General features: G+C 36.6%; 1 protein-coding gene across 1 annotated transcript in view; it reads right to left on the bottom strand.

The window, feature by feature from the left end:
* Positions 1-25135, bottom strand: part of LOC126966428 (voltage-dependent calcium channel subunit alpha-2/delta-3) — a 46020-nt gene that overhangs the window by 3190 nt on the left and 17695 nt on the right. The window contains exons 8-17 of the mRNA XM_050810465.1: positions 24670-24708; positions 21795-21941; positions 19135-19209; positions 15905-16086; positions 13365-13568; positions 12355-12509; positions 11471-11741; positions 9126-9423; positions 7738-7983; positions 5949-6057 (exon numbers count right to left, since the gene is read on the bottom strand). Coding sequence (XP_050666422.1) covers positions 5949-6057; positions 7738-7983; positions 9126-9423; positions 11471-11741; positions 12355-12509; positions 13365-13568; positions 15905-16086; positions 19135-19209; positions 21795-21941; positions 24670-24708 — 1726 coding nt within the window. The remainder of the gene's footprint in view (positions 1-5948; positions 6058-7737; positions 7984-9125; positions 9424-11470; positions 11742-12354; positions 12510-13364; positions 13569-15904; positions 16087-19134; positions 19210-21794; positions 21942-24669; positions 24709-25135) is intronic.

Below are 25135 nucleotides of genomic sequence, written 5' to 3'. Positions count from 1 at the left end.
TCAGGTGTCACTCGGTTTGAAACCTTTCAACTTTTCTTTATTTGTGTCACTGCCCACTGGTCATAAAATGGCTTGACACTTCTAGCATTTGCACATGTATGTAGCTCTCCTGTTCCATTTTGCATATTTACACTACTAAATCTATCCTTTATGTTCTATGTTGTGACAAAATTAAATAAGTAACTCTACGCGCAATTTCAACCTGGTAAAAAATTGCAATACCTACATTAAAAAGTAGAATTTGTTATTTAATTGAGTCTCAACACAATGAATTTATAATTTCGAGCTTATATATAGTTATTTTCGGGGCCAATCTCCAGATGGCGCTAGTTTTCAAATAGACAGCTCATAATGCGTAGAGAGGATTCTCTTTTCCCTATATATTATTATGCTCTTTGATATAAACTTTTCATTAATCATCATCAGTGGCCGCTACTTGAAGAGCGTTAACTCCGATTTTCGGTCGTAAATCTCGTTTAAGACAGGCAGTAACAAGTTTAGTGAAAAAGTTTGAGTCTACATATTCGTTGTGTGATGTGGGTCTAACGAATCGACCGCTGCAAACATGCCCGCGGTGGCCATATGAGCGAAGTCGAGTTCTATTCAAAAATGTTTTAAATGTGCTTCAACCCGATAGTAAAGTTTTTGAAATATCTCAAATGGTTTTCATTTTATTTTGAAAAAAATTTGTCAACTGCTTATTGGAAAACCCTTTGTATGACAAAGTTTATCAACATTTCAGTAAGCTTGAGCTTAGAATAAGAAGTGGCAAAAATAAAACTAATGAAATTCTATGTGCCATAACTCTTGCCCTGTGCTTCCACGGGGCATAAAAAGAAAAGGGAAGTCCCATGCTCAAGGGTGTCGTAAGGCGACTAAGGGCATTAATTACCAGTGGGAGGCTGCTTTGCACAGGATGCCAGCTAGATTATGGGTACGGTGCCTCTTTTTCTGCCGTGAAGCAGTAATGTGATAGCATCATTGTGTTTCGGTCTGAAGGGCGCCGTGGCTAGTGAATTTACATATTATAATACAAAAATAATATATAAATATAATGGATAAATGAGACTTAACATCTTATATCACAAGGTGACGAGCGCTATTGCTGATAATAATTGATACGCCCTGCCCATTACAATGCAGTGCCTGTGAATTCTTGAAAGACCCAAAAATTCTGAGCGGCGCTCCTCACCTTGAGACATATATGATGTTAAGTCTCATTTGCCCAGTAATTTCACTAGCTACGGTGCCCTTCAGACCGAAACACAGTAATGCTTACACATTACTGCTTCACGGCAAAATCCTGTGCGAAGGAGCCTTCCACTGGTAAAAGGTGAAACAAAGAGAAAATAAAATATAACTAAAAATATTTACACCATATTACCAATGAGATCAAAGTTTGCAATGAGAGAACCGATCAGCCAGAACACCCTTCCCTATATTTGAGAAAGATTGGAAGGAAGAGGACGACAATAATATTTTTTATGTACTAAACGTTTAATATAACACGACACGATAGAAAATATAACAGAATAGGGATAGGTAGAGAATAAATAGATGATAATGAATTTCATCCTGTTGAAATACTAAACAAAAAAAATAGGAAAACTAATAAAGCCCTTACTTTATCATCAATATTATTAATATGTTGTAAAAGTTATGTTCACACTCCAACAACAAAATAAGACTGTCAACACTCCTGATATTCCTCTGTTCAAGAGAGTGAGTTCACCGGTGATCTCTTACGCTTTACTCTTCTCCAACAAAAAAATACATAATCCTACTAATATCATCCCTTTCTTGGCGTGCATCCGTGTAGAATGGGATGTCGCTATGCCAACTTACGGCCATTCCCAATATTATCTCTTTCTCGAGATAAAAATCGTAACTATCGTTGACTTTTCTGTCCCGACGGTAACTCACCTTATCCGTACACGCTGTCTGTCAATGGGACGACGTATAGCTTACCAGCGATAGAAGTTTGTATGGAAATTGCAATTCACGCGTCCCAATATAAGGCGATAAGAATGACTAATCGGGTGTATTGGGACAGCTTCAGATTATTAACAGCTAATTACTGACAGTAGAACGTAGTTATTGATCTCTATCTGTAGATAGTATATTGACAGGCTTGCCCTACATGTTTCAGTATGACAACTCTCTCTGTTATCCCTACATTCAGATTTTCTATCAGATTTTACAGAGATAAAATCTTTAGTTGCGAATGCAAAGGGGCAACTCCTTTTATTATTATATAACTTTTTTTTTTTTTTTTTTATGGAATAGGAGGACAAACGAGCGTACGGGTCACCTGGTGTTAAGTGATCACCGCCGCCCACACTCTCCTGCAACACCAGAGGAATCACAAGAGCGTTGCCGGCCTTTAAGGAAGGTGTACGCGCTTTTCTTGAAGGTACCCATGTCGTATCGTCCCGGAAACACCGCACACGGAAGCTCATTCCACAGCTTCGTGGTACGAGGAAGAAAGCTCCTTGAAAACCGCACTGTGGAGGACCGCCACACATCCAGATGGTGGGGATGAAATCCTAACTTGTGGCGTGTCGTGCGAAGGTGGAATTCGGCGGCAGGAATTAGGTTGAACAGCTCTTCGGAACACTCCCCGTGATAGATGCGGTAGAAAACACACACTGAAGCGACGTCTCTACGCAACGCCAAATGATCCAGCCGTTCACAGAGTACTGGGTTCCCGACAATTCGAGCTGCTCTGCGTTGCACGCGGTCAAATGGATCGAGCTGATACTGGGGTGCGCCAGACCAGAGATGACAGCAATACTCCATGTGAGGCCGGACCTGCGCTTTGTAGAGCGCTAGAATGTGGGCCGGCTTGAAGTATTGCCGTGCTCTATTTATGACGCCCAGTTTCTTTGAAGCCAGTTTGGCTTTGCCCTCCAGATGGCCACGGAATTGGCAATTGCTCGAGATTTCGAGACCCAGTATTCCGATACTAGGCGAGGCTTTAAGGGAAGTGTTCTCGAAGAGCGGTGATACGGCAAATGGGGTTTTTTTAGTGGTAAACGCGCAAACTTGAGTCTTCTGGGGGTTAAATTGGACAAGGTTCAACTTACCCCATTCCGCGACCTTCTCGAGAGAGGACTCGAAAGAAGACACAAGTTTCTCCCGGCACTGGTCGACGTTTTCCCGAGAGAGACCTGCATGGCCCATGTATACGGCATCACCAGTGCTGTCGTCTGCATAGCAATGCATGTTGGCGGTGTCCAACATATCATTGATATGCAGAAGAAACAGCGTGGGAGATAGCACACAGCCTTGGGGAACTCCAGCGTTCACGGGCTTGGGATTCGAGCAATAACCGTCGATAACGACCTGTATGCTGCGCCCAGTGAGGAAGCTGGAGGTCCACTTGCATAAGCTCTCGGGAAGCCCAAATGATGGAAGTTTTGCGAGGAGCGCCTTGTACCATACACGATCAAAGGCCTTCGCTATATCCAGACCAACTGCCAGGCCTTCCCCCTTGCTTTCAATAGCCGCCGCCCATCTATGTGTTAGGTATACCAGAAGATCGCCAGTCGACCGACCATTGCGAAAGCCGTACTGCCGGTCGTTGATCAACTGGTGACCCTCAAGGTATACCAAGAGCTGGCGGTTAATTATGCTCTCCATGATTTTGGAGAGTAGGGAGGTAATCGCAATAGGCCTGTAGTTTGCCGGATTCGAACTGTCTCCTTTTTTTGGGATCGGATGGACAAGGGCTGACTTCCATGAATCAGGGACTACGCCTTTTGAATAAGAGTGCCGGAATAAACGCGTTAGCACCGGCGTCAACTCAGGGGCACACGTTCTAAGCACGATTGGAGAGATGCCATCCGGCCCGCTCGACTTCCTGACGTCCAACGAAAACAGAGCTCGCCTAACAGTTTTCTGTCGGAACTGTACTTCAGGCATGGAGCTCTGACACCGCGGGATGGTCGGCGGTGTTTTTCCGTTGTCGTCAAGAGTCGAGTTGGAGGCAAAAAAAGTGCACAGGAGATCGGCTTTCTCTTTTGCCGTATGGGCCAGGGTGTCATTCCTCATGTGCAACGGTGGCATGGACGGCTGGTTGAAGTTACCAAGAGCAGCTTTCGACAACGACCAGAACTTGCGTGTTCCGGTCGGGTAACTGGAAAGCTGCTCGCCAATTTTGACGACGTGCTTCGATTTTGCACGGGCGATTTGCTGCTTAAAAAATCTGGAGGCACGGTTATATTTCCTCTTCAGAACTTTGCAGTTCGGATCCTTTGAGCCCAGCGCCGCAACCCAAGTTCGATACGCCTGTTTTTTGCAGTCAGATGCTGCTTTAACTGACGCATCGAACCAGGGCTGTGATCTGCCACCGATCGGTACTACAGAGCTTGGTATAAAAATATCCATGCCCTGCAGTATCACATCGGCTACTGCAACGGCGCAGGCACTAGGATCATCCGAAGGGAAACAAACCCTGCCCCAAGGGTAGGATGCAAAAAAGGAACGCATCCTATCCCAATCTGCTGACTTGTAGTGCCAAACGCGGCGGGTCGCTGGTGGTCTGCGACGTTGGCGTCGGATAGGCACTACACTCCTGACCAGGCAATGGTCGGACGTTCCGAGAGGGGCGTCGACAGAGACCTGGTAACCATCGGGATGTGTAGTCAGCAGAAGATCTAATAAGGACGGCATGTGGCTATCCACATCCGGGAGCCGCGTCGGCGACTCAACCAATTGGGATAGACCATACGCCAATGCAAAATTATGCACAGATCGCCCTGCGTAGTCTGTGGTACGTGATCCAAGCCATTCGGCATTGTGCCCGTTGAAATCACCCAAGACTACGATTTCAGCGGAGGGGATCTGAGCAAGCACGTCATCAAATGCCGCTTGAACGCAGCCCATGAGGTGATCCGTTTCTGCGTTACCACTATGGGACCTGTAGACACACGCATAGATGCGGACGCGGTCCTCTAAATCTACGCGGAGCCAGAGAGTAGACAGGCCCCTACCCTCAAAATTGCCGAGACGGCGACAGCAGATATCCTCCCTAACGTACACACATGCCCCGGCATGAGGCATAATAATGGCCTCCGGTCCTCGACACTAACCTATGCGAAACATAGCGGCACTAGGCCGCTACTTCACGCCGGTATTCTGTGCGAGTGTGGTAAGTAACCCGGACGAGTCTGGCCCGATTGTGCTGACGTCATGAGACAGCAGCGTGACTCTCCCACTTTCAAAAAGCCCGTAGTCGCCTCTTACGACACTCTTGGACCTGGGACTACCCTATTCTTTTTACGCCCCGGGGCAGCACAGGGCAAATATAATATAATAATTAATGTTAGGAAGACTCAAGAAATGAGGTGCCGGTCAACGAGCTCAGGCCTGTTGCTTATTGGCACATAGGTAGTGGAACGCATCCACAAATTTTCTTATCTCGAGAACTGCGTGCTAGGAGGAGGAAGGAGGTACTGAAGAGGTTCACTTCACGGATCACCAAAGCACAATAACCTCTGCACGGCTTCGATCCCAATGGCAATCACGGAAACTTGAAGACCACGTCCAACGTCAAGACCGTATTGGTGTATGCAATGTGCATCTGCCCCAGCTAGGGGATACAGGAACTTAAATGAATGATATAACGTTTTTTTATGAAAATAAGGGACGAGACGAGCAGGACGTTCTGTCCATTATAATGCAGTGCCGCTCAAGTATATTGAAAAACCCAAATATTCTGATCGGCACTACAACTGTGCTCGTCACCTTGATAAGATGTCAAGTCTAATTTGCTCAGTAATTTCACTAGCTACGGCGCCCTTCAGACCGAAACACAATAATACTTACACATTACTGCTTCATGGCAGAAATAGGCGCGGTGTGGTACCCATAATCTAGCCAGCATCCGGTGCAAAGAAGCCTCGCACTGGTCCACTTTTAATAATAATAGATATAATATAACTTACCAAAAGTTTCTATAGTTGAGGCATACGAGTGCATATTAGCAAAGTTAAACATAAGCAAGAAGGCATCAGCTAACAACCACTTGATTAAATTTGTCAACAGACTATAGATCTGAAAAAAAAAAGAATGAATTAGACTCTGGTTATACTTTAGACATTCTCAATTACATCGACCATTACGGGACTCTTTTTTATTTTCTATACTAGCTTTTTCGCGCGACTTCGTCCGCATGGAATAGTTACTATGGGCAGCATTTGTTATAATACTTTGATACTTACTAATACGCACACAAACTGGTCTTTACGCTCGCTCAGCGCTCTTCTACGATACCGCGGATATTCCTTGTCATTGCGGACAGTAGTATTTCCCTCCGAACTTCCAAATGAATTTTCATCCCCTATTACATCCCTACATAGGTCGAAATTTTAAAAACGATACACTAGATATTAATTTACTTCTTATCAAGTGCCTTTTTGCAGTTAGCCCAATTCGGACCAACTCCGGCAAACGCGCGCCTCTGCAGCGCCTATTTAGCACATACTATGAAATCTTTTCAGATATTGACATATTAGGTATATCGGAATTACAATTCAAATAAGCAATTAATAGCACATTCAAACAGCATCAATTTAATTAATGTTATTAAATTAAATTTAAACTTAAATCTCATTGTTATTAAATTAAGTGTTCTCATTGGAGTTTTATATATTACTAGCTGACCCAGCAAACGTTGTATTGCCAATATTAAATTCGCGATACAAAAGAAACTGTTGATCGTAGATGGGTGGTTGTATGTATTTTTTAATCCTGACTCATAATCAAACAAATTAAAAAAAAAAAAAATTGGCGTGGACCACCCTTAACATTTAGGGGGATGAAAAATAGATGTTGTACGATTCTCAGACCTACCCAATATGCACTAAAAATTTCATGAGAATCGGTGAAGCCGTTTCGAAGGAGTTTAACTACAAACACCGCGACATGAGAAATTTATATATTAGATATCTAACCTCATAATAATATTGTAAGCAACATCTGTTTGTAATAATCTCTTGATTACTGCGTTATTAGAGTCTTCTTTTCTTTCTTGTAATCTAACACTTATATAGTAATCCGTGGACATTGTCGTAGGTTATAAGTGTTATGGTGCCATCTTCGATAAAGACGAACTTCCATAAAAACTTTCATCCCCTATTTCAACCCCTCCATTATTTTTATCTTCAATCGATTTTGAATGTCGTAATCTGTAATTTCTATCTGACTTTTTTTATTGTCACTATGAATGTATTTCATGGGTCTCTGCTGAGTTCCAACTAAATACCGCAGGCGTACTCGCTTTTGCTACTTAACTAACTAACTAACTTTGCTAATAATTGAAACTAAAATGCCGGGTTGCGTAGTAAAACTTTGTAAAAATAACATTACAAGAAATAAGAAAGACACTGGGATCACATATTATCATCAGTAAGTATTTTGTTAAACAAAGCGTATGTTACATTATTTGAAAGATGCCATTGAGTGTCGAAATGCCACGCACACACGCATCTAATAGTTGACGTAATAAAAAAGCTTTTGTTCTTAGGTAGTGTGGTATCTAGTTGTTGCGCAGCGGAGATCATTCCTTACTCTAAGGTTTGACTATTTATTTCTATTTTATTCGTTTCAGGTTTCTGCACTTTCTCTCTGTGTAAACTTTCACTATGCCAAAACTTACACAACCCCCCGCAGAACAATATTCCTCAAAATAGATCTAAACTTATTTATATAAAAATAATAATAATAAAAACATACCGTAGTGAACGAATACGCACTATTCTGAGCACTCAGCACAGACAGTGGGCAAAGCGCCTGGTAGTTGAACACTTCTACGTACTCGAATATCCGCTTGTCAATAAAGGATTGCAGCACATGCGGTTGGATCTGACCGAAGAAGTCTCCCACAGAGTTGTCATCTGACTCCTCCTCCAGAATTACCACGTAGCCGGAACTATCGATGACGTAGCAGTCATAGTTGCCATCTTTTTCGCAAGTCAGGCCCTAGAATGTTGGAGATGTTACTATTAGCTTTATGGGAGCAAAGCCAACATGCTGTCAATATAAATACCGATCTACAATTTTTTTTATGAAAATAAGGGACGAGACGAGCAGGACGTTCAGTTGATGGTAATTGATACGTCCTGCCCATTACAATTTAGTGCCGCTCAGGATTCTTGAAAAACACAAAGATTCTGAGCGGCAATACAATTGCGCACGTCACCTTGAGACAAAAGATGTTAAGCCTCATTTGCCCAGTAATTTCACTAGCTACGGCGGCCTTCAGAACGAAACACAGTAATGCGTACACATTGCAGCTTCACAGAAGAAATAGGCGCCGTTGTGGTACACATAATCTAGCCGGCGTCCTGTGGAAAAGAGCTTTCCACTGGTGTGATTGTGTTAATAAAAAAAAAAGCGTAGAACGTAAAAATAAAAACTCTAAAGTAGAGTCGATTTAAATGTCGCAATACGAAAAATCATGAAAAAGCTCAAAAAGGGTTATGAGTAATGCAGGTAGAACAAGGTTTTAAGTGTACGTCCAAAACTGACGTCACGTTACGTTATGAAAAGAAAAATTATAATAAGCCTTTAATGAATTTATTAAATTCTGCACTTTTCAAGCAAAATTAAAAAAGAAAGAAATATATTAGCAGTTGTCGCGAGAGCAGAGACTGCCGATAGAAGTGAAAACTTAGAAGTTGTAGTATTAAACTTTTATAATGCCTAAAAACAATTAAATTACAAATTTCAATTTGTTTTGGAAACTTTTTTTCAAAAATATATTAATCAAACAAAACCACTATTTCAACAATGCACTGTATATACACACTGACCTTTTCACTATATCCATTCAATTTCACTCATAAGTTAAACACAGCACTAATGTTGCACAATACGTCAGCTGTACATACGTCAGCTACAGATATACTGCTTTAAGCATTTCGGTGAAGTGAACTCACGAGATTTCACTTATCCAAAAAGAAACTAACCATATATATTTATTATTGTAATTATTAATTTATCACGTGAGCGTGTCGGTGCATTATGAACATGTCGGTGACGTGAACCCTCAAGATTTTTCCCAACCAAAAAGTGCCCTAGGCGACTAAATAATAAAATTAATATATTACTCTGATACTCACATTACCCGCTTTATTAGTGATATCCTGGAAGACTTCAAAGAAATTAGAATACACGAACTGAAAGCCAACAACGGCAGCAGGGGTTTCAGAATTGCCGTCTTTGTAGAATATCGCATAGCTGGCGGTGAGGGTTATGTCTCCTTCCTCGTCCCACACCGACGGGCGGTTGGCTATGGTCTTGTCCAGTATCGGTAGTGGGGTAGCGATCACAAGCGACTCTTTACTTATCATGTGCTGGAGTACTGCCGCCTTATACCACGTTTCTTCGATCGTGTTGTAGTGTAAGTCACCGAAAACCCTGAAATTTATTTTGAATTTTTGAAGTTATACTTCTTCAGGCGCGTTATGAAAAAATGATGTCAGTGAAACTTTAACATGCTCGCCTATCACTGTAACACAAACGTAACAGGTTGAAGTTGTTTCCTATAATTTTTTTTACATTTGCGTCATTCGTTATTTGTTTTGGTTTCTTCGTCCATTATTAAAGGCAAAGGGTTCAAGCCTATACAGCCGTATTCATTATTCAATAATTAATTGTCAAAGCCATCTTTGCAAGATTTTTACAAAATTAATCATTATAAAAACGTAGAATAGCACGAGGAATAAATCATTTTAATGATTTTTGCTTAGTTAGGCCAATAACTTCTTGCGTGCATACATAAGTACACACACACTTTTTTTTTAACGGGTAGTTCTCAGTTATCTTTGATGGTAGGAAATGACAAATAGGTCACGTTTGTATGACTGATTATTGTTAACTTATGCATTAAGTCCACAATAATTTTACATGATGAACAGTGAGTATATTCGCCGATATGAGGACTAAAGGCCGGCTTTGAAATGGGCCAGACCTGGGCTAAAAAGGAAAGTTGGAAAGCTGAAAAACTAGGTAAAAGGTAAGGTAAAAGTAGGTGATATAATAACAGATAATAACAGTGGTGAATGTCGAGAAATATATTAATATAATATAATTTTGAACTTTAATTTAAATGGTTAATTTTTCTTAGAGAGTTTCGATAGGCTGGCATAGGTGTAGAGTGACCAGGGAATAGAGAGAGCGCCCTCAAGGTATTTAAAATAATAAATTTTACTGTAAGGAAATTTTATTTAAAAAAGATTAGCCCGTTAAGTTCCTTATGCCCGCGGTTCAGGAGGTCTACTCGCAAAATCGACAACGATACATTCGGAACGATACGATAATACTCCGAATATATCGCAACTATCCTACTCTAACAAATGTTCGAATTCCTTATCGTTTATCGTTACCATAAACTGATATTTTGATTTTTTTACGATGTTAGTGCGAATGAAATATGTTCAAACCTAAACATTATCTGTGCTACGTCGCTGTTAAGTGTCAAAAGTCAAAACATAGTTTAGGCGCTAAGGACCATGCCAGACTCTGCACCACCAATTTGATATCATTAACACATAATGTAAATGTTATGTAATGAATATAATATGACCATTTTAAATTGAATAAATAATACAAAACTCGCGGATAATAAAATGTAAAAAAAAGTAACTCAACCCTTCTCGTCGACTTCCTATTTCTCAGGCGGACATTTGCATTATTTCTACGCATAGACGATCAACAAAATGACTTAAATGACTTAGTAGTAAAAAAAATTCTGTTGAATAGTAAATCACATATAATTATTTCAATAATATTTATTAGGTATGTATATTGTATGGCAAATATATCTATACAACTTGAAACGATATTAGCATCGACAGCCTAGGTGTCGTTGAGATTATCGTAAGTGACGTTTGATTACTTGTGATATTCGAATATTCGTCTCTGACATTTTCAATTAAGAGTAGCGTTAGGACCGATAATATCGAATAATGTTTCGTTCGTTCAATCATCGTTTCGACATTGAATACGATGTAACTAAGAGTAGGATTCGATTTATCGAATATCGTTTTTAGGAGTAGGCCCCCTGGTCTGAGGCATATATTTACGAAAGGGTTGTTTGACTTTGAAGTTTAATAAGTGATTTAATATACAATTTTGGATGAAAATATTTGATGTTGCATCGAATCTTATCCAAGTCAGATGGAAATCATATGACATTTAAAAGAACTTTCTAAAAAATTAGTAAAGTAAAGTAAATCTAGATAAAGAGATGGCTTTATAACGAATAAGTCGAGAGTTCGGTACTTTCTGGAAACTTGATACCACCGTTTTCAGATTTTCTCTACAAAATTTATTCTCAATATACAAATTGTTGAGTTAAAATATAACTCTGTTAAATTTTCTCTACAATTCTTATTATTTAAAAAATACAGAGAAAGATAATAATATTTATTTGAAGTAAACAAAATCATTAATTTCAACTCACTTTCCATCAAACTCCTTTTCTCTAAACCCAAATTCATTGACCTTTTCATTTTTTTCATCATCGAATATATAATGCCAGCGAGTGAGTCCGCTAGATGTCGCTATAAACCTTACACTGACATTATACTTCCGCGCCAACTCCTGCTCTTCTTCAGACGCTTCCCAGTGCCTGAAGTAAGGTGTGGAAAGTTTTGCATCGAACACGAGCTGTTTGACTAAGTCCTCGTTACAGTAATAGTCATCTTTACCCAGTGGTGTGGTACCACAGTGTGCTGAAAATTAAAAGTTTAATTTTGAATGCGATGGCACCTTTTGAAAATAAAAGTTTAATTTGGAATGGCATGGCACCTTTTGAAAATTAAAGTTTAATTTGGAATGGGATGGCAATTTTCAATATTAAAGTTTAATTTGGAAAGGGATGCCACCTTATGAAAATTAAAGTTTAATTTAGAATGGGATGGCACTTTTTGAAAATTAAAGTTTAATTTAGAATGGAATGGCACCTTTTGAAAATTAAAGTTTAATTTGGAATGGGATGACATCTATTGAAAATTTAAGTTTAATTTTGAATGGGATGGCACCTTTTGAAAATTAAAGTTTAATATTGAATGCAATGGCACCTTTTAATAATTTAAAGTATTTTTGATAGGGGTTACATTTTCTTATCAGAAATGTTATCATTGTTACAGTAGGCTTAAGCTAAGCTCGACAATACAAGTTTTGGCTACCGTATCGTCGGAAAAAATAGAGATATAGTGTGGAACTCTTTCAATCAATAAGTTTAAGTGTTCTTATATGTGTTGTCGATATTAAATCCGCCACTGAACAAATTATTTTTATTTTACAATTTTATTTAAGTGTGAATATAAAACTAACAAAACTTACTCTCAACACTAAACAGAGCGTCCTGGGCCTCTTCACCGTACTGTTTCTTGGTAATATCAATTTGATTCTTCGAAAGGTTTACAAGAAACTTGAATATTTCCACCTCTGCGTTTTCCGACTCATGCCCTTCTAAGTAATGATACTTGCAGTAAACCCTGAAAATTATTTTACACATACTATAGATGTGGCCGACAGACAGAGACGCGTGGAAAAAGTTGGGGGAGGCCTTCACCCGAGGAGGAGTTCATATCTAAAAATAACACTCACGTACTAACATGTAGATTTTAAGAAAAATAATAACTAAAACTAAATAACAAATCTGAAATGTACATATATTAAGGATATGAAATAAAAAGGCTTTATTATTATTATTATAGATGTGGCCAAATTTTTTTTTTTAATTATTTAATCTGTTTTCAACAGGTATTGATAAAAACGATCCATACATGGATGTTATATGAAAATACATCAAAACAATAGCTATTATTGCTATGTACAACAATCACCATTAACAAATATGTTTTTTTTGACTGCGACATTGCTTGGCTGTTACGCATTGAGTACCTAAACGGTTGCGGGTTCAATTGCATTGAAAAGCAGGACCTAATCTGAAGGAATGTGAAGACATACGCAAAACCAGATGTCAAGAGATGTGTAGCCAGTCTTTGGAGTATATTTTAAGCTTGTAGAGTGTATGTTCTCGTGCAGTATATTAATATAATAATTCCGGCGGGACAACCAACCACTATTCACAAGTTTGCCAATTCAAATTGGGCAACGTTGTTAGCTTCTTGGGCACCTTACAATAAATTTAATAAAATGAAATCAATAGACATTCTTTTTCTTAGGATATATATGCGCTTTTAATCACTGCCTAGCACTTAATATTCAACACAGATTGATATGAAGCGTCGCGGAAACAGATTCTAAAATTCGAATTCGTATACGTTTCAACTTAAGTGTAATGGTTTAAATTAAACCTCTTTTTATATTATTTATTGAAGACTTACCAATCAGGATGTACTCGGTACGTAAAGTTGAAGTAACTGGTAACGTTCACCCCCACTAGCGCCTGGCCCTGCTTGGCTTCCAAGGGATTATCTTTCAACATAAGCTCTGTGTCACCATAGCCCATGGGTAGAGAAATGCCCATAGAAAAAGGGGTACCTTCTAATTTATTGTAGAAATAGTCATGTTTCACTCGTGCTATTCTCCTGTAAAGATTATTAATCTTTTTCAAAATTGATTCATTAAGAATAAGAATTAGATGACAATTAAAAGAAATGGCGCTTTGAGAGAGAGGTAGAGAGTGACTCCTAGTGACTTCTATAGGAGTAACCATAGATTTATATACTAGCCTATAGAAGACTTGACAGCTCGATATTGTGTCACAATTTTGTTTTATCAATGTGTGCGTTAGCATCATCATCATCAGTCGGAAGACGTCTACTGCTGGACAAAGGCCTCCCCCAAAGATTTCCACGACGATCGATCCTGCACTGCCCTCATCCAACGTATTCCGGCGATCTTGATCAGATCATCGGTTCATCTTATGGGGGGCCTACTGCGTCTTCCGGTACGTGGTCGCCATTCGAAGACTTTACTGCCCCAACGGCCATCTGTCCGTCGAACTATGTGTCCTGTCCACTGCCACTTCAGTTTCGCAATCATATGGTCTATGTTGGTGACTTTGGTTCTCCTACGAATCTCCTCATTTCTGATTCGATCTCGCAGGGATCTCGATTCGATCGTTACTTAGTGGTTTATTCAAAATACGAAGGAGGTAACGCAAAGCGTGGCTTACTTTTATGATTGTCAATCAAAATCAGTTACACTAACAATAAATTTACTTACAATTTCTATCTTGTATCTCCGTTACAGTTGTTCTTCTCTCTCGCACGCTTCTTTTTAATTTTAAACTAAACTTTTAAATTGATTTAGAGAAATGTCAAAACTTAGGCTGGGGCATTATCAAAAAAGTTCTAAACTTCTAAACTCGCAATTTCATGCTTCTCATATTGTAGCCACGGACTAGTAAAAAAATAAGGACTCCGTGTCACCTTACATAACACTGTAGCACCCACTTACACTACTACAGGTCGATAGGCGGCCATTATGAGAATTATTGTCATCGTCTGTGACAGATCAGTTTTCGTCTCAATAAGATATTTTAAAAATGCCGTCCTGCGTTGTGAAAAAGTGAAAAAACGATACTATATAAGTATTTGTGGCCATATATGATTACTAGCTGACCTGGCAAACGTTGTTTTGCCATATAAAGTATAATTCACGCGATAGTTTTATAAATAATAGCCTATGTGTTATTCTGGTGTGTAAGCTATATTATTGTAAAGTTTTATCAAAATCCATTCAGTAGTTTTTTCACCAAAGACGTACAAACATACATTCAGACATACAAACTTTCACATTTATAATATTAATAGGATTTAAGGGAGAAAAAATTGTGTAACCAGTATCCCCCGTAACCGCGCACACACTAGCATAACGGTGCTTCACTTGCTAATATGGTTGTAGCTATGAATAATAAAGTAAAAATGAAAGTAAAATAAAATAACACTACTTTGAGCAGAAAGATGGCGATTTTTATGAACATTTATTATTAAACAAAATAATTATTTATATGAAATGTTTCAATTAAAAAAAATCTTGTATTTATTGTTTAAGTACTTTACACACCTTACCCCTAATTGGCGTACACTAATTTAAAATTAACCATATCAAATTAAATTAATTTATTTATTTACTATAAAAAATCAAAGATTGTTAAAAATGTCATGGGCGTTGATATTTTTTATTTGATAATATTTTTTTTATTTAAATAAGTAGAAGTGAAAACTTAGAACCTTTAGTATTAAAATTAAATTGTTAATTTCATATTACTTTCAAAATATATTTATCAAACAAAAACATATTGAACTTTTAACTAAATCATTTCAATCTCACTTATAAGATATACACAACATTAATGTTGCACAATACTTCTACTACTTCCGTTGGCCTCACTCCGGAGACCATGCTGCCTGCATGTTCCCGGAGCTAGAACTAATTATAGACAAAATTGTCATCTATTGGCTGGTCGGTCTTTCAACTAAATGTCTAAGCTATTAGATCTGGATTAGTTCACCACCCCAATTAGGCAGGTAAAACAGCTTCTTACCGAGAACTTTTTCAATCAGCTGTGATTGTAAATTTAAGGTCTTTTGTTATTTTTTCTTCTTTGTCATTTTATACAATTTTCGATTTTGTTGTCCACTTAACTCTTACATCATATATCCATTCCTATCTGTGAAAACTTTTAACTGTCTTTCTGTAATTATGTATGTAACTTAATTTTTTAACCTAGCTGTAAGTTTTATCTGTATAGCTACATCCAAAAAGCGTCTAACTAGATAATATATCCATTTTTATTTTTTTAATATTTATTTATCATGTCCAGTCATGAGCATGTCGGTGACGCAAAACCATAAGATTTTCCCTACAAAAAAGTGCCCAACGCGGCTAAATAAGCTTTCACTTCAAAACCCCTCACCTCATATTGTCGTAATGAAAGAGCACCTCCACAGCAGTCATATTGCCGTCAACGCCATTGACAAGACTCACTCTCAACTTCTTAATCTTGTCGCCGAGCTCCCGGGGCCCTTTGCCATCGTCTACTTGTTCCACTTCTACGAAATCTACGCTATTGTAGTTATCTTGCAACTTTCCGTTTATCTGTAGTCAAAAATATAATAATTTAAATGGTCAAAAACCACCAACGCATCTGCAATCTACGGGTAGGTATTACAATTAAATCAATCGGCAGAGAGAATATAAATAACAAATAAGGTAAAAAATAATAATAAGGTAATATAATAAAATATATAAATCAAGCAATTATTCCCTAAAACTACATAATGCATAATGCACCCCACCTACCATTTCTACATGTACACTAAACAAAAATTAGCGAAGTTAACGCTAAAGATTTAAAAGATGATGAATTTCTGCAAAATAACGTCTTATTTACGTAATAAGTTTTCAATCATGCCTCGCCAAAAGTTAAAGTAATTCAATATACGAGTTGCACATTAATCACGTGATGTTAATCAACTTTTCAAGCCCCTCCACCCAACCTGATAACATTAATTATTGTACTCAAAATTAATATTAACAGGTGAACTAAGATTGCAGATTGTTTCTAGCGGGCATAATAGTAATTTATGCAACTGTTGGGTATTAAAACACGAATGTGGGCTTATTATCACATGAGTGTTTTAATACCTAATTATCAACAGTTTCATACAAGACTTTATCTACACCCAGAATATGAATCCTCTAAAAGATTATGAAACAGCTTACTGCTAACATTATAACACCAATCCTACTAGTTACCTAATATCATCCATTACTGATTATATACAAATAATCTAACTATTAATGAAAGAAGTATTTATTTTAGTAGTAATTTACATTGCAGCGTTTATAATATCTGGCGGTGTGCTGCTAAAACTTGAATCGCTCATTTTTTGTACACCAAAACAATAAAAGTACCGATGGAAAATGCCGAGCATTCGAATGACCTACTTTTTTTTTCGGCGCGCGACATTCTGGTAGTGTGGAACGCGCGTAAACAAAAATGTTCTTTTTTTGAAATTCATACAGATACCACGCATCGAGCAAAAAAATGTGGCTGTCTGTTGAAACTCTTAGCGAATGAAGGGATCGAAAAAAAAACAAAGGAGTGTTTTTATGAAATTCAGTACAACATTACAAGACTCGTTTGGATGATGTAATGATTATTAGGACATTGGGTGTTTTAATGTTGGCAATAAGCTAACTGTTTCAGAATCTTTAATATAGGATTTAAGGCATGGGTAATAGTTATTTATGCAACTGTTGTGTAATAAGGGGTATTAAAACACGAATGTGGATTTATCTCACGAGGCGAAGCCGAGTGTGATAATAGTATCACATGAGTGTTTTAATACCTAATTATCAACAGTTGCATACAAGACTTTATCTACACCCAGAATATGAATCCTCTAAAAGATTCTGGAACAGTTAGCTTACTGCTAACATTAAAACACCAGTCCTAGTAGTAACCTAATATCATTCGTTACTGATTATATACAAATAAAATAAGTATTAATGAAACAATTATTTATTTGAGTAGTAATTTACATTATGTATAGTGCAATAATTAAAATTCACTCGAATATAATGTTCTTTTGCAGGGTTTAAAATGAATCGCTAATTTTTTGTAAACAAAACAATAAAAATATCGAAGAAAAATGGCGGGGATTCGAATAACTAAGAATTCGAGTGTGGAGCGCGCGTAAACGAAAATGTTCTTTTTTTGAAATTCATACAGATACCACGCATCGAGCAATAAGAATGTGGCTGTATGTTGAAACTCTTTGCGCATGAAGGGATTAAAAAAAATCATACGAGTGTTGTTATGAAATTCAGTACAACATTACAACACTCTTTTGGGTGATGTAATGGTTATTAGAACATTGGGTGCTTTAATGTTGGCAATAAGCTAACTGGTTCAGAATCTTTAATAGAGGATTTAAAGCATGGGTGTAGATAAATAATAAAACAACACACAAATAAAAACTAACCTATTATTGAGCTAGGTTCATTCAGCTTGTGTTGTGTTGTGGTGCGTTCTGTCGCGATAAAATAGCTCGACGCTTGGTCGCGCCAGAGAAGTGGTGGGGGATCTGTCGCGCCACATCACGCCACACCATGACACCAATGTGAATCTGTCATTACCAGTCATTACGATGCGTAACCGCAAGGGTTGCAGGTCATTCCGTAAGTAGTATTGCATGTTTTTAGTTCGTTCGAGTTTATAAAAATGTCCAATGAATTTATCGAGTTAGTACGGCAATATACAGTAATTCTATGACACTTAATTTAAAGAACATGATGATTTGTGCACATATTGCGCCACAACACAACAGTATAAACACTCTGCGAGACAACAGAAGTCGGCTCAACACGGGGCGACTGTTGGTTGTTGGGGCAACACAGCAGTATGAACCTAGCTTTAGAGTGTTCTATCAGATAATTATTAAAAAACAATTATTTAATTGATTGCCGGTTTTTCTTAATATAAACAGCTTGAATCTGTGGGAGTGTAAAAAATAATAGACTTATTAGATTCTTAAGAGATTTATAGAGATTCAAATATATTTTTGAAGTTATACTTCTTTAGGCGCGTTATGAAAAAATTGTGAGAGTGAAATTTTAAGATGCACGCGCATCACTGTAACACAAAAGGGTAAAGTTGGTTCCTAAAATTTTCTGACGTTTGCGACATTTGTTATTTTAATTGGTTTCTTCGTCCATTATTAGTATAGGCAAAGGGTTCAATCCCATACAGTCGTATTCATTATTTAATAATTAATTGTCAAAGCCATCGTTGTTTTTTTATTGGTTTCTTCGTCCATTATTAGGATAAGCAAAGGGTTCAAATCCGTACAGCCATATTCCTTATTTAATAATTAACTGTCAAAGCCATCGTTGCAAGATTTTTATAATATTGTTATTTCAACAAACGTAGAATAGCACGAGGAATACTTTATTGTAGTATAAGTATAACTTCTTGCATGCATACCTAAGTACACACACACTTTTTATAACCTTACTGTATTTAAAAAAAATCACGAAACTTTCCATCCCGTTGAACGATATCAATCAATGGCCACAAATGCCATAAAGTGACCGCAGTATTTCTCTAGGCTCTTTAGGGCCTATAAAAATATTACTCACAGTTGTAATTAGAAGCGGATGTAAAAGCAGGTAGCCGTTGTTACTCACTATGAACGAGTAACCATTCACGCCAAGCTGAAAATGACAGAGTAGCTTTAGATATGTTAATAATACAGGATTAACATTAGAGGACAGATGAGTTCACGGTTTCCTGATAGTAAGTGATCACTGCTGCCCAAGCTACTCAATACCAGGGGAATAATAAACATGTTACCAATCTTTATGAAATATAAATAAAACACTTTTTATAGGATTAAATCGCATGTAATTGTAACTGTGTTTTTAACATTAGTTTTGCGTAAAATTATGATATTTGATTATATTAAAATTATGAAGTTTAGCGCTATTTTTGCCTCGACGGTGACATTTGCTGTAGTCAGATGGTTTTTAATAAAATTTACTGACAGTGTCCTCATTTTTTGGTATTTTTGGCTTTTAATTTAGAGATTAGTGGATCCCAGGTGTTAGATGGTTTGATAAAAAGGCATAAAAGGCATTTATTTTCTCAAAATTGATTCCTTTACAATTCTTTTTGGTGTTATTTTTTTTTGATGCATTTATTTTGTGGCAGTATTTAAAAACGTATTTATTTCTTATAAGATACAGATGTATCTACATTCATATATAATAATACTTTAATTAGAGTTCCATACATCCCTTTATTTATCCACCTAAGGTTAAAATTTTCAGAAATTCCTTGTTAGTGCACACTTACGTAACTTTTAGCCCCAGCGATAGGTGCAAGTACATTTACAGAACTTTTGTATTCACTAATTTTATTATTTACAATGACATAATGAATATTATTAAATAGTACTTTGTATTTAATATTGTAAAAGCACTTACCACTTTGAAAATTTAAAAGATTATTTTCTGGCACAAAGCGTCTTAATCGTTTGACTATAATCATCTAAATGAATATCTCAGTATCAGACTCCTAACGAAACATATTAGATCGTTATCTCCGAGCTTTTAGCATCAGAGGCTTCTAGTAATTCTTAAGAGTTCTAAGCGTATGTTTTATCTATGATCTCTCTCACTAGAGCTGAGAGCCTTGTCCTATTTAATGAAGAGTAAAACGGGAAATAGGTTGAATTTACCGGCCACTCACTGGGATAAATGGAATTATTTTAGTAAGATAGGCTGGATGAATTATATTATAATCATACTACGTGATACATCTTTTCTTTTAACATTTATAACGTATAGACGACCGAATAGCCGAATGGTTAGTGACCCTGACTACTAAGCTAGAGGTCCCGGGTTCGAATCCTGGTAGGTGCAATCATTTATATGATGAATATGGATGTTTGTTTCCGAGTCATGGATGTTTATATGTATTTATGTACGTTTGAGTAAGTATATTATATTAAATATGTCGTTGTCTTATACCCACAGTACAGAATGTGCCTAGTTTGGGGCAAGATAATTTGTGTAAAAGTGTGTCAATATTATATTATTATTAAATTATGTATATTATGATTATTTATGAGTTTATGAAATTTTGAGTTTAGTTGGTTAAAGGATACGATAAATATTTTAATATTATAATTCTGTTGTTCACACATTATTGCCACGAAGCACGGAAAAAAAATCTAGGAAGGTCATAATATCAGTGTTAGGAATTTACGTCCTAACGGTTGCTGAGAACTTTACTTTTTGCGAATCGCGCTGGTGTTATCATTACGAGGTGTTATCATTCTAAGTTGTAAAAATAATCCTTTAATGTTATTATATAATTAATTAATCTTTTTTATTGTGTTTTAACATTTGTATTGTTATTTTTTCTCTTATTCATATAATGTTATTTGTTATCTATTGTATTTGTAAAAAAAGGTTGAACCTGGTAATATTAATTGGCAGGCGGGCAGTCATGTAGTTTGTATTATAGTGTAATACTTAATGTACGTGGGTAATACTAAAAATGTTTAGAACTGGCCAGTTAGATTGATTTTTCTCCCTGCAATATTATTAAGCGTAGTACGCATTATTATAGCCTTTCCCGTGTTATATTTAAATCTGCTTGTTGCCTATTTCGACCTAGACATTAAAGAATTGATCAAAAGTTTTGGTGTCTAGAGCTAATATTGGTGAGTCAGATGATGGATAAAACTTTGAATACGTCTTCGTATAATATACTGGTTTCGTTGAAAGGAAAGTTAAACTAATATAAAGATATATAGATTATTGAAAACGGCCGTAAAACAATATTGGATATAACTATGGATAGATAAGATCATTTCATTAAACGGTGATAGCAATGTATCCGTAACTAGAGATACGTTATTGAAAACGGCCGTTAGTCCAATGCTTTATGTCGATTGGTTATAGAAATGTAAGTAATCGTAAAAGGATAGATTTGTCTAGCTCTAGTAAGTTAAACTTAGGATAGACAAGTTATTGAAAACGGCCGACTTGAGATATTGCGTTTGGTTTGCCCAAATAAGACAGTCCACAATCCAGTTTATGACACCCGCATCCTGCAGTGAAATATATTACTGGTCTCAAGAATTATTGGATCTTCTTGCAAGCTTGAGAATGGTATTACACAGTTACAATTACACGCGTTTTAATACTTTTAGAAGTGTTTTAATTTAAGTAGGGATATTTATTATTAACTATAATTAATTTAAAATCAGTTAGCAGATAATCTTTCTTACCTGATGTGGTTGTGCAAGTTTCGCGATGCTGTCTATCGGGACATCAGTTCCGGCCACACCCAACAGTCTGGCGTCATTGTTGTTCTCATTATACTTGTAGTCGAATGCAGGAATAGCCACTGATGTCACCAATTTATCCTCATCAGGCTTTGAAAAATAAAGATTTTCAATAAAGTGTTAATTTCTTACTAAAACCGGTTAAGTGCCAATAATGGTGATACTGAATTTGTTTCTCGAAATTTGTATTTTTTTGCTTCTATAGAAACGTAGATACAATACACAAGATACATTTTTTTATGAAAATAAGAGACGAGCAGGACATTCAGCTGATGCTAATTGATACGCTGTGCCCACTACAAGCCGCTCAAGATTATTGAAAACCCACAACTGCGCTTGTCCGCTTGAGACATAAGATGTCAAGTCTCATTTGCTCAGTAATTTCACTAGCTACGGCGCCCTTCAGACTGAAACACAGTAATGCTTACACGTTACTGCTTCAGAAATAGGCGCCGTTGTTGAGCCTCCCTCTGGCGAATATTAGTATTTTTTTTTTAAGAAAGATGCGTTAAAACGTGCGAGCGGTTATATGAAAATATAACGGGTTGGCCGTTCTTAAGCCTCTTCTTAACAACACTCTGTTCTGTAATCAAAACTTATCCTTTCATCAATTTCAGCACCATGATTGCATCAGACCTGCAGTATAGCCGCCCTCTATATCCACCGGGTTTTATTTTATGTATTATAGGATAGAAGAATATTTAAATGACAAAATTATTTGGAACACTAATTGTAATTTAGTGACAAAACAAAATAAATAGATGATAGGTAACAGGTATTATATGTACAATACCATCGATGACATTTATATTTTATATTTTTATTATTCACATTTATATTGTTATTATTGTAACATTTATATTTTTACGATAATGTATTAAATTATTCTATTGTGTTTATGACGTGGAAAAGTGTATTGTATATACCTACTTTCAATAAATTGTTTTGATTTGATTTGATTTGATATGGTCAGATTCAGAGAGTATGGCATGCTATAAGCGCAATGATAATTTGAAGTCCCTAAAACAATCCATACGAATAAACGTGAAGAATTTTCCTAAAGTGAAAGTTCGTATTTCAATTGGACGTAATTCCTGAAAAACGTTCCAAGCAACATTTTAAGCAATTCGTGTTTAAAGTTTAATAAATATTAGTGTATTCTATACACGTGGGTTGGGCTACTAAGTCATGATATCATTTAGTAGGGCGGCCATTTTTTGTCAGTCCGTTAATATGAATCGTGTGACCAGGTTTGTGTTCTTAACTCAATTTCGGCATGATCGTGGTTTGGAACGCTTTTCTGGAATAACATCCAATTGGCCTCAAAGTTTATGAATGTAAAAAAAAATCATGTAGACGTAGATGTAGATTATATTACAGTTATGAACACTCTTTGAGTGTAAGATGGAATCAATTAAGGTATGAAATTGAGTTTCCTCGTTCAATATCCAATTGACTCTCCATTACGTTTTTATAAGAGCAATCTATTTTATATTTAGTGTGGCCATAAATACTGTTAAAATTAAAAATAAACAAAATATTTCATTTGAATTTGGAATCTCTCATTTTTCATATGATTGTTCATTGAGTTTTCTCCAATGATATTTAAAAGGATAGATAGGTTACCTAGACAACATTCGGTGTTTGTAATTGATACACAAACGCACACATTAATAATTTAACATTGCAATAGCACACTACATTACGATTACACGGTGTACGGTAAAAATTTGTACCTGAATTATAAATAAGGAGAGATGAACCCTCAAGAGAGCGCCATACATGTTAGTAGCATTCCAAAGCTTTGATGAGAGCTCTCTCTGTGAAATTCTTTTGCATCAATATATTCAGTTATGGTTGTAATTATGGTTGTATTAATTCATAAATAATATTATTATTTTTATTATCAAATATTATTAGGTACTCGTACATCAATGTGTACTATTATAATATGCACCACAACAGAAATGCACAGAATTGACCAATGATAAAAATGACGAACGTAAAACTTTAAGGACGTGCTTAGTTAAGGATTGGTCTCCGCTGCGCTCCAACTAGATACCGCAGAATTAGTCGCCAAGTGCGGCAACTAATTACAAAATTTGAAAGATGCCATTGAGTGTCAAGATGCCACGCACACAAGCATCTAGTAGTTGCCCTGATAATAAAGCTATAGCTGTTAGGCGGTGCGGTATCTAGTTGGAGCGCAGCGGAGACCAATTCTAAATCTAAGTGTATGAGTAGGTAATAAATTTGCATTTGTGTGTTAGCATTTGTGTAAGGCTTCAATTGACGTTCAGCTGATAGTAATTGATACGCCCTGCCAATGCCTTACAATGCAATCCTTTCAGGATTCTTGAAAAACCCAATATTTCTGAGCGGCACTACAATTGCGCTCGTCACCGTGAGACATAAGATTTTAAGTCTCATTTTCCCAGTAATTTCACTAGCTACGGCGCCCTTTAGATCGAAACACAATAATGGTTACACATTACTGCTTCACGGTAGAAATAGGCGGCGTTGTGGTACACGGAACAGAAAAGTGGTACCCATAATCTAGCCGGTATCCTGTACAAAGGAGCCTCCCACTGATTCACTCATATTGACAAAAAGACAAACAAATGTTAGTTGAAAACAATATTTTACGAATTTGCTTCATTTTGAAATGTAGCCCTTTTAATGTGATCATAGTAAGTCAGATTCAAATAGCACAGGACTTTTTCCCTGACCTTTTTATTGGCATGTAGTATTACAAATCGATTTTGATAGTATACTATAATATAGTATAATAAATATTAAAGCAAAATTAACGACTTACTTTTAATAAATCACCGCTTACGCCCCAATCTTTAGTCCTCTGTGAAAGAAAATAAAATATTAGTATAAAATATCTATACAAGTTATAAGAATATTTGACAGAAAACATTTTTAAGTAGCGATCTTGTTGCACTTTATAAAATACTTTGAACTCATAAAAAAAGAATGTTAATTCTAAATCTATTACAAAATATAAGATCGAAATGTCTGTATTTTACACAATGAATATGATAATTACACAATTTAAACGTCTAGATAGACTCAAAAGCTGTGAAAGCGTTGAAAAAAATTGCGGTGAACTGTTAGTCTCTATTTACTTGGTGTCTTGAACACTAAAGTAATTAACCTGGCCTGTAGTCATGCGTTGCCTATCAGCAAGAGGCTCTGTCTAGACACATAAATTATTTAAGGCTTACCCGTTACATAAATCAAAATATTTTTTTGAAGTTATATTTCTTTAGGCGCGG

The sequence above is a fragment of the Leptidea sinapis genome, chromosome 10 (assembly GCF_905404315.1).
Source record: "Leptidea sinapis chromosome 10, ilLepSina1.1, whole genome shotgun sequence".
Classification (NCBI taxonomy): Eukaryota; Metazoa; Arthropoda; class Insecta; order Lepidoptera; family Pieridae; genus Leptidea; species Leptidea sinapis.
The sequence above is the reverse complement of the archived record's forward strand: the minus strand, read 5'-3'. Positions and strand labels throughout refer to the sequence as shown.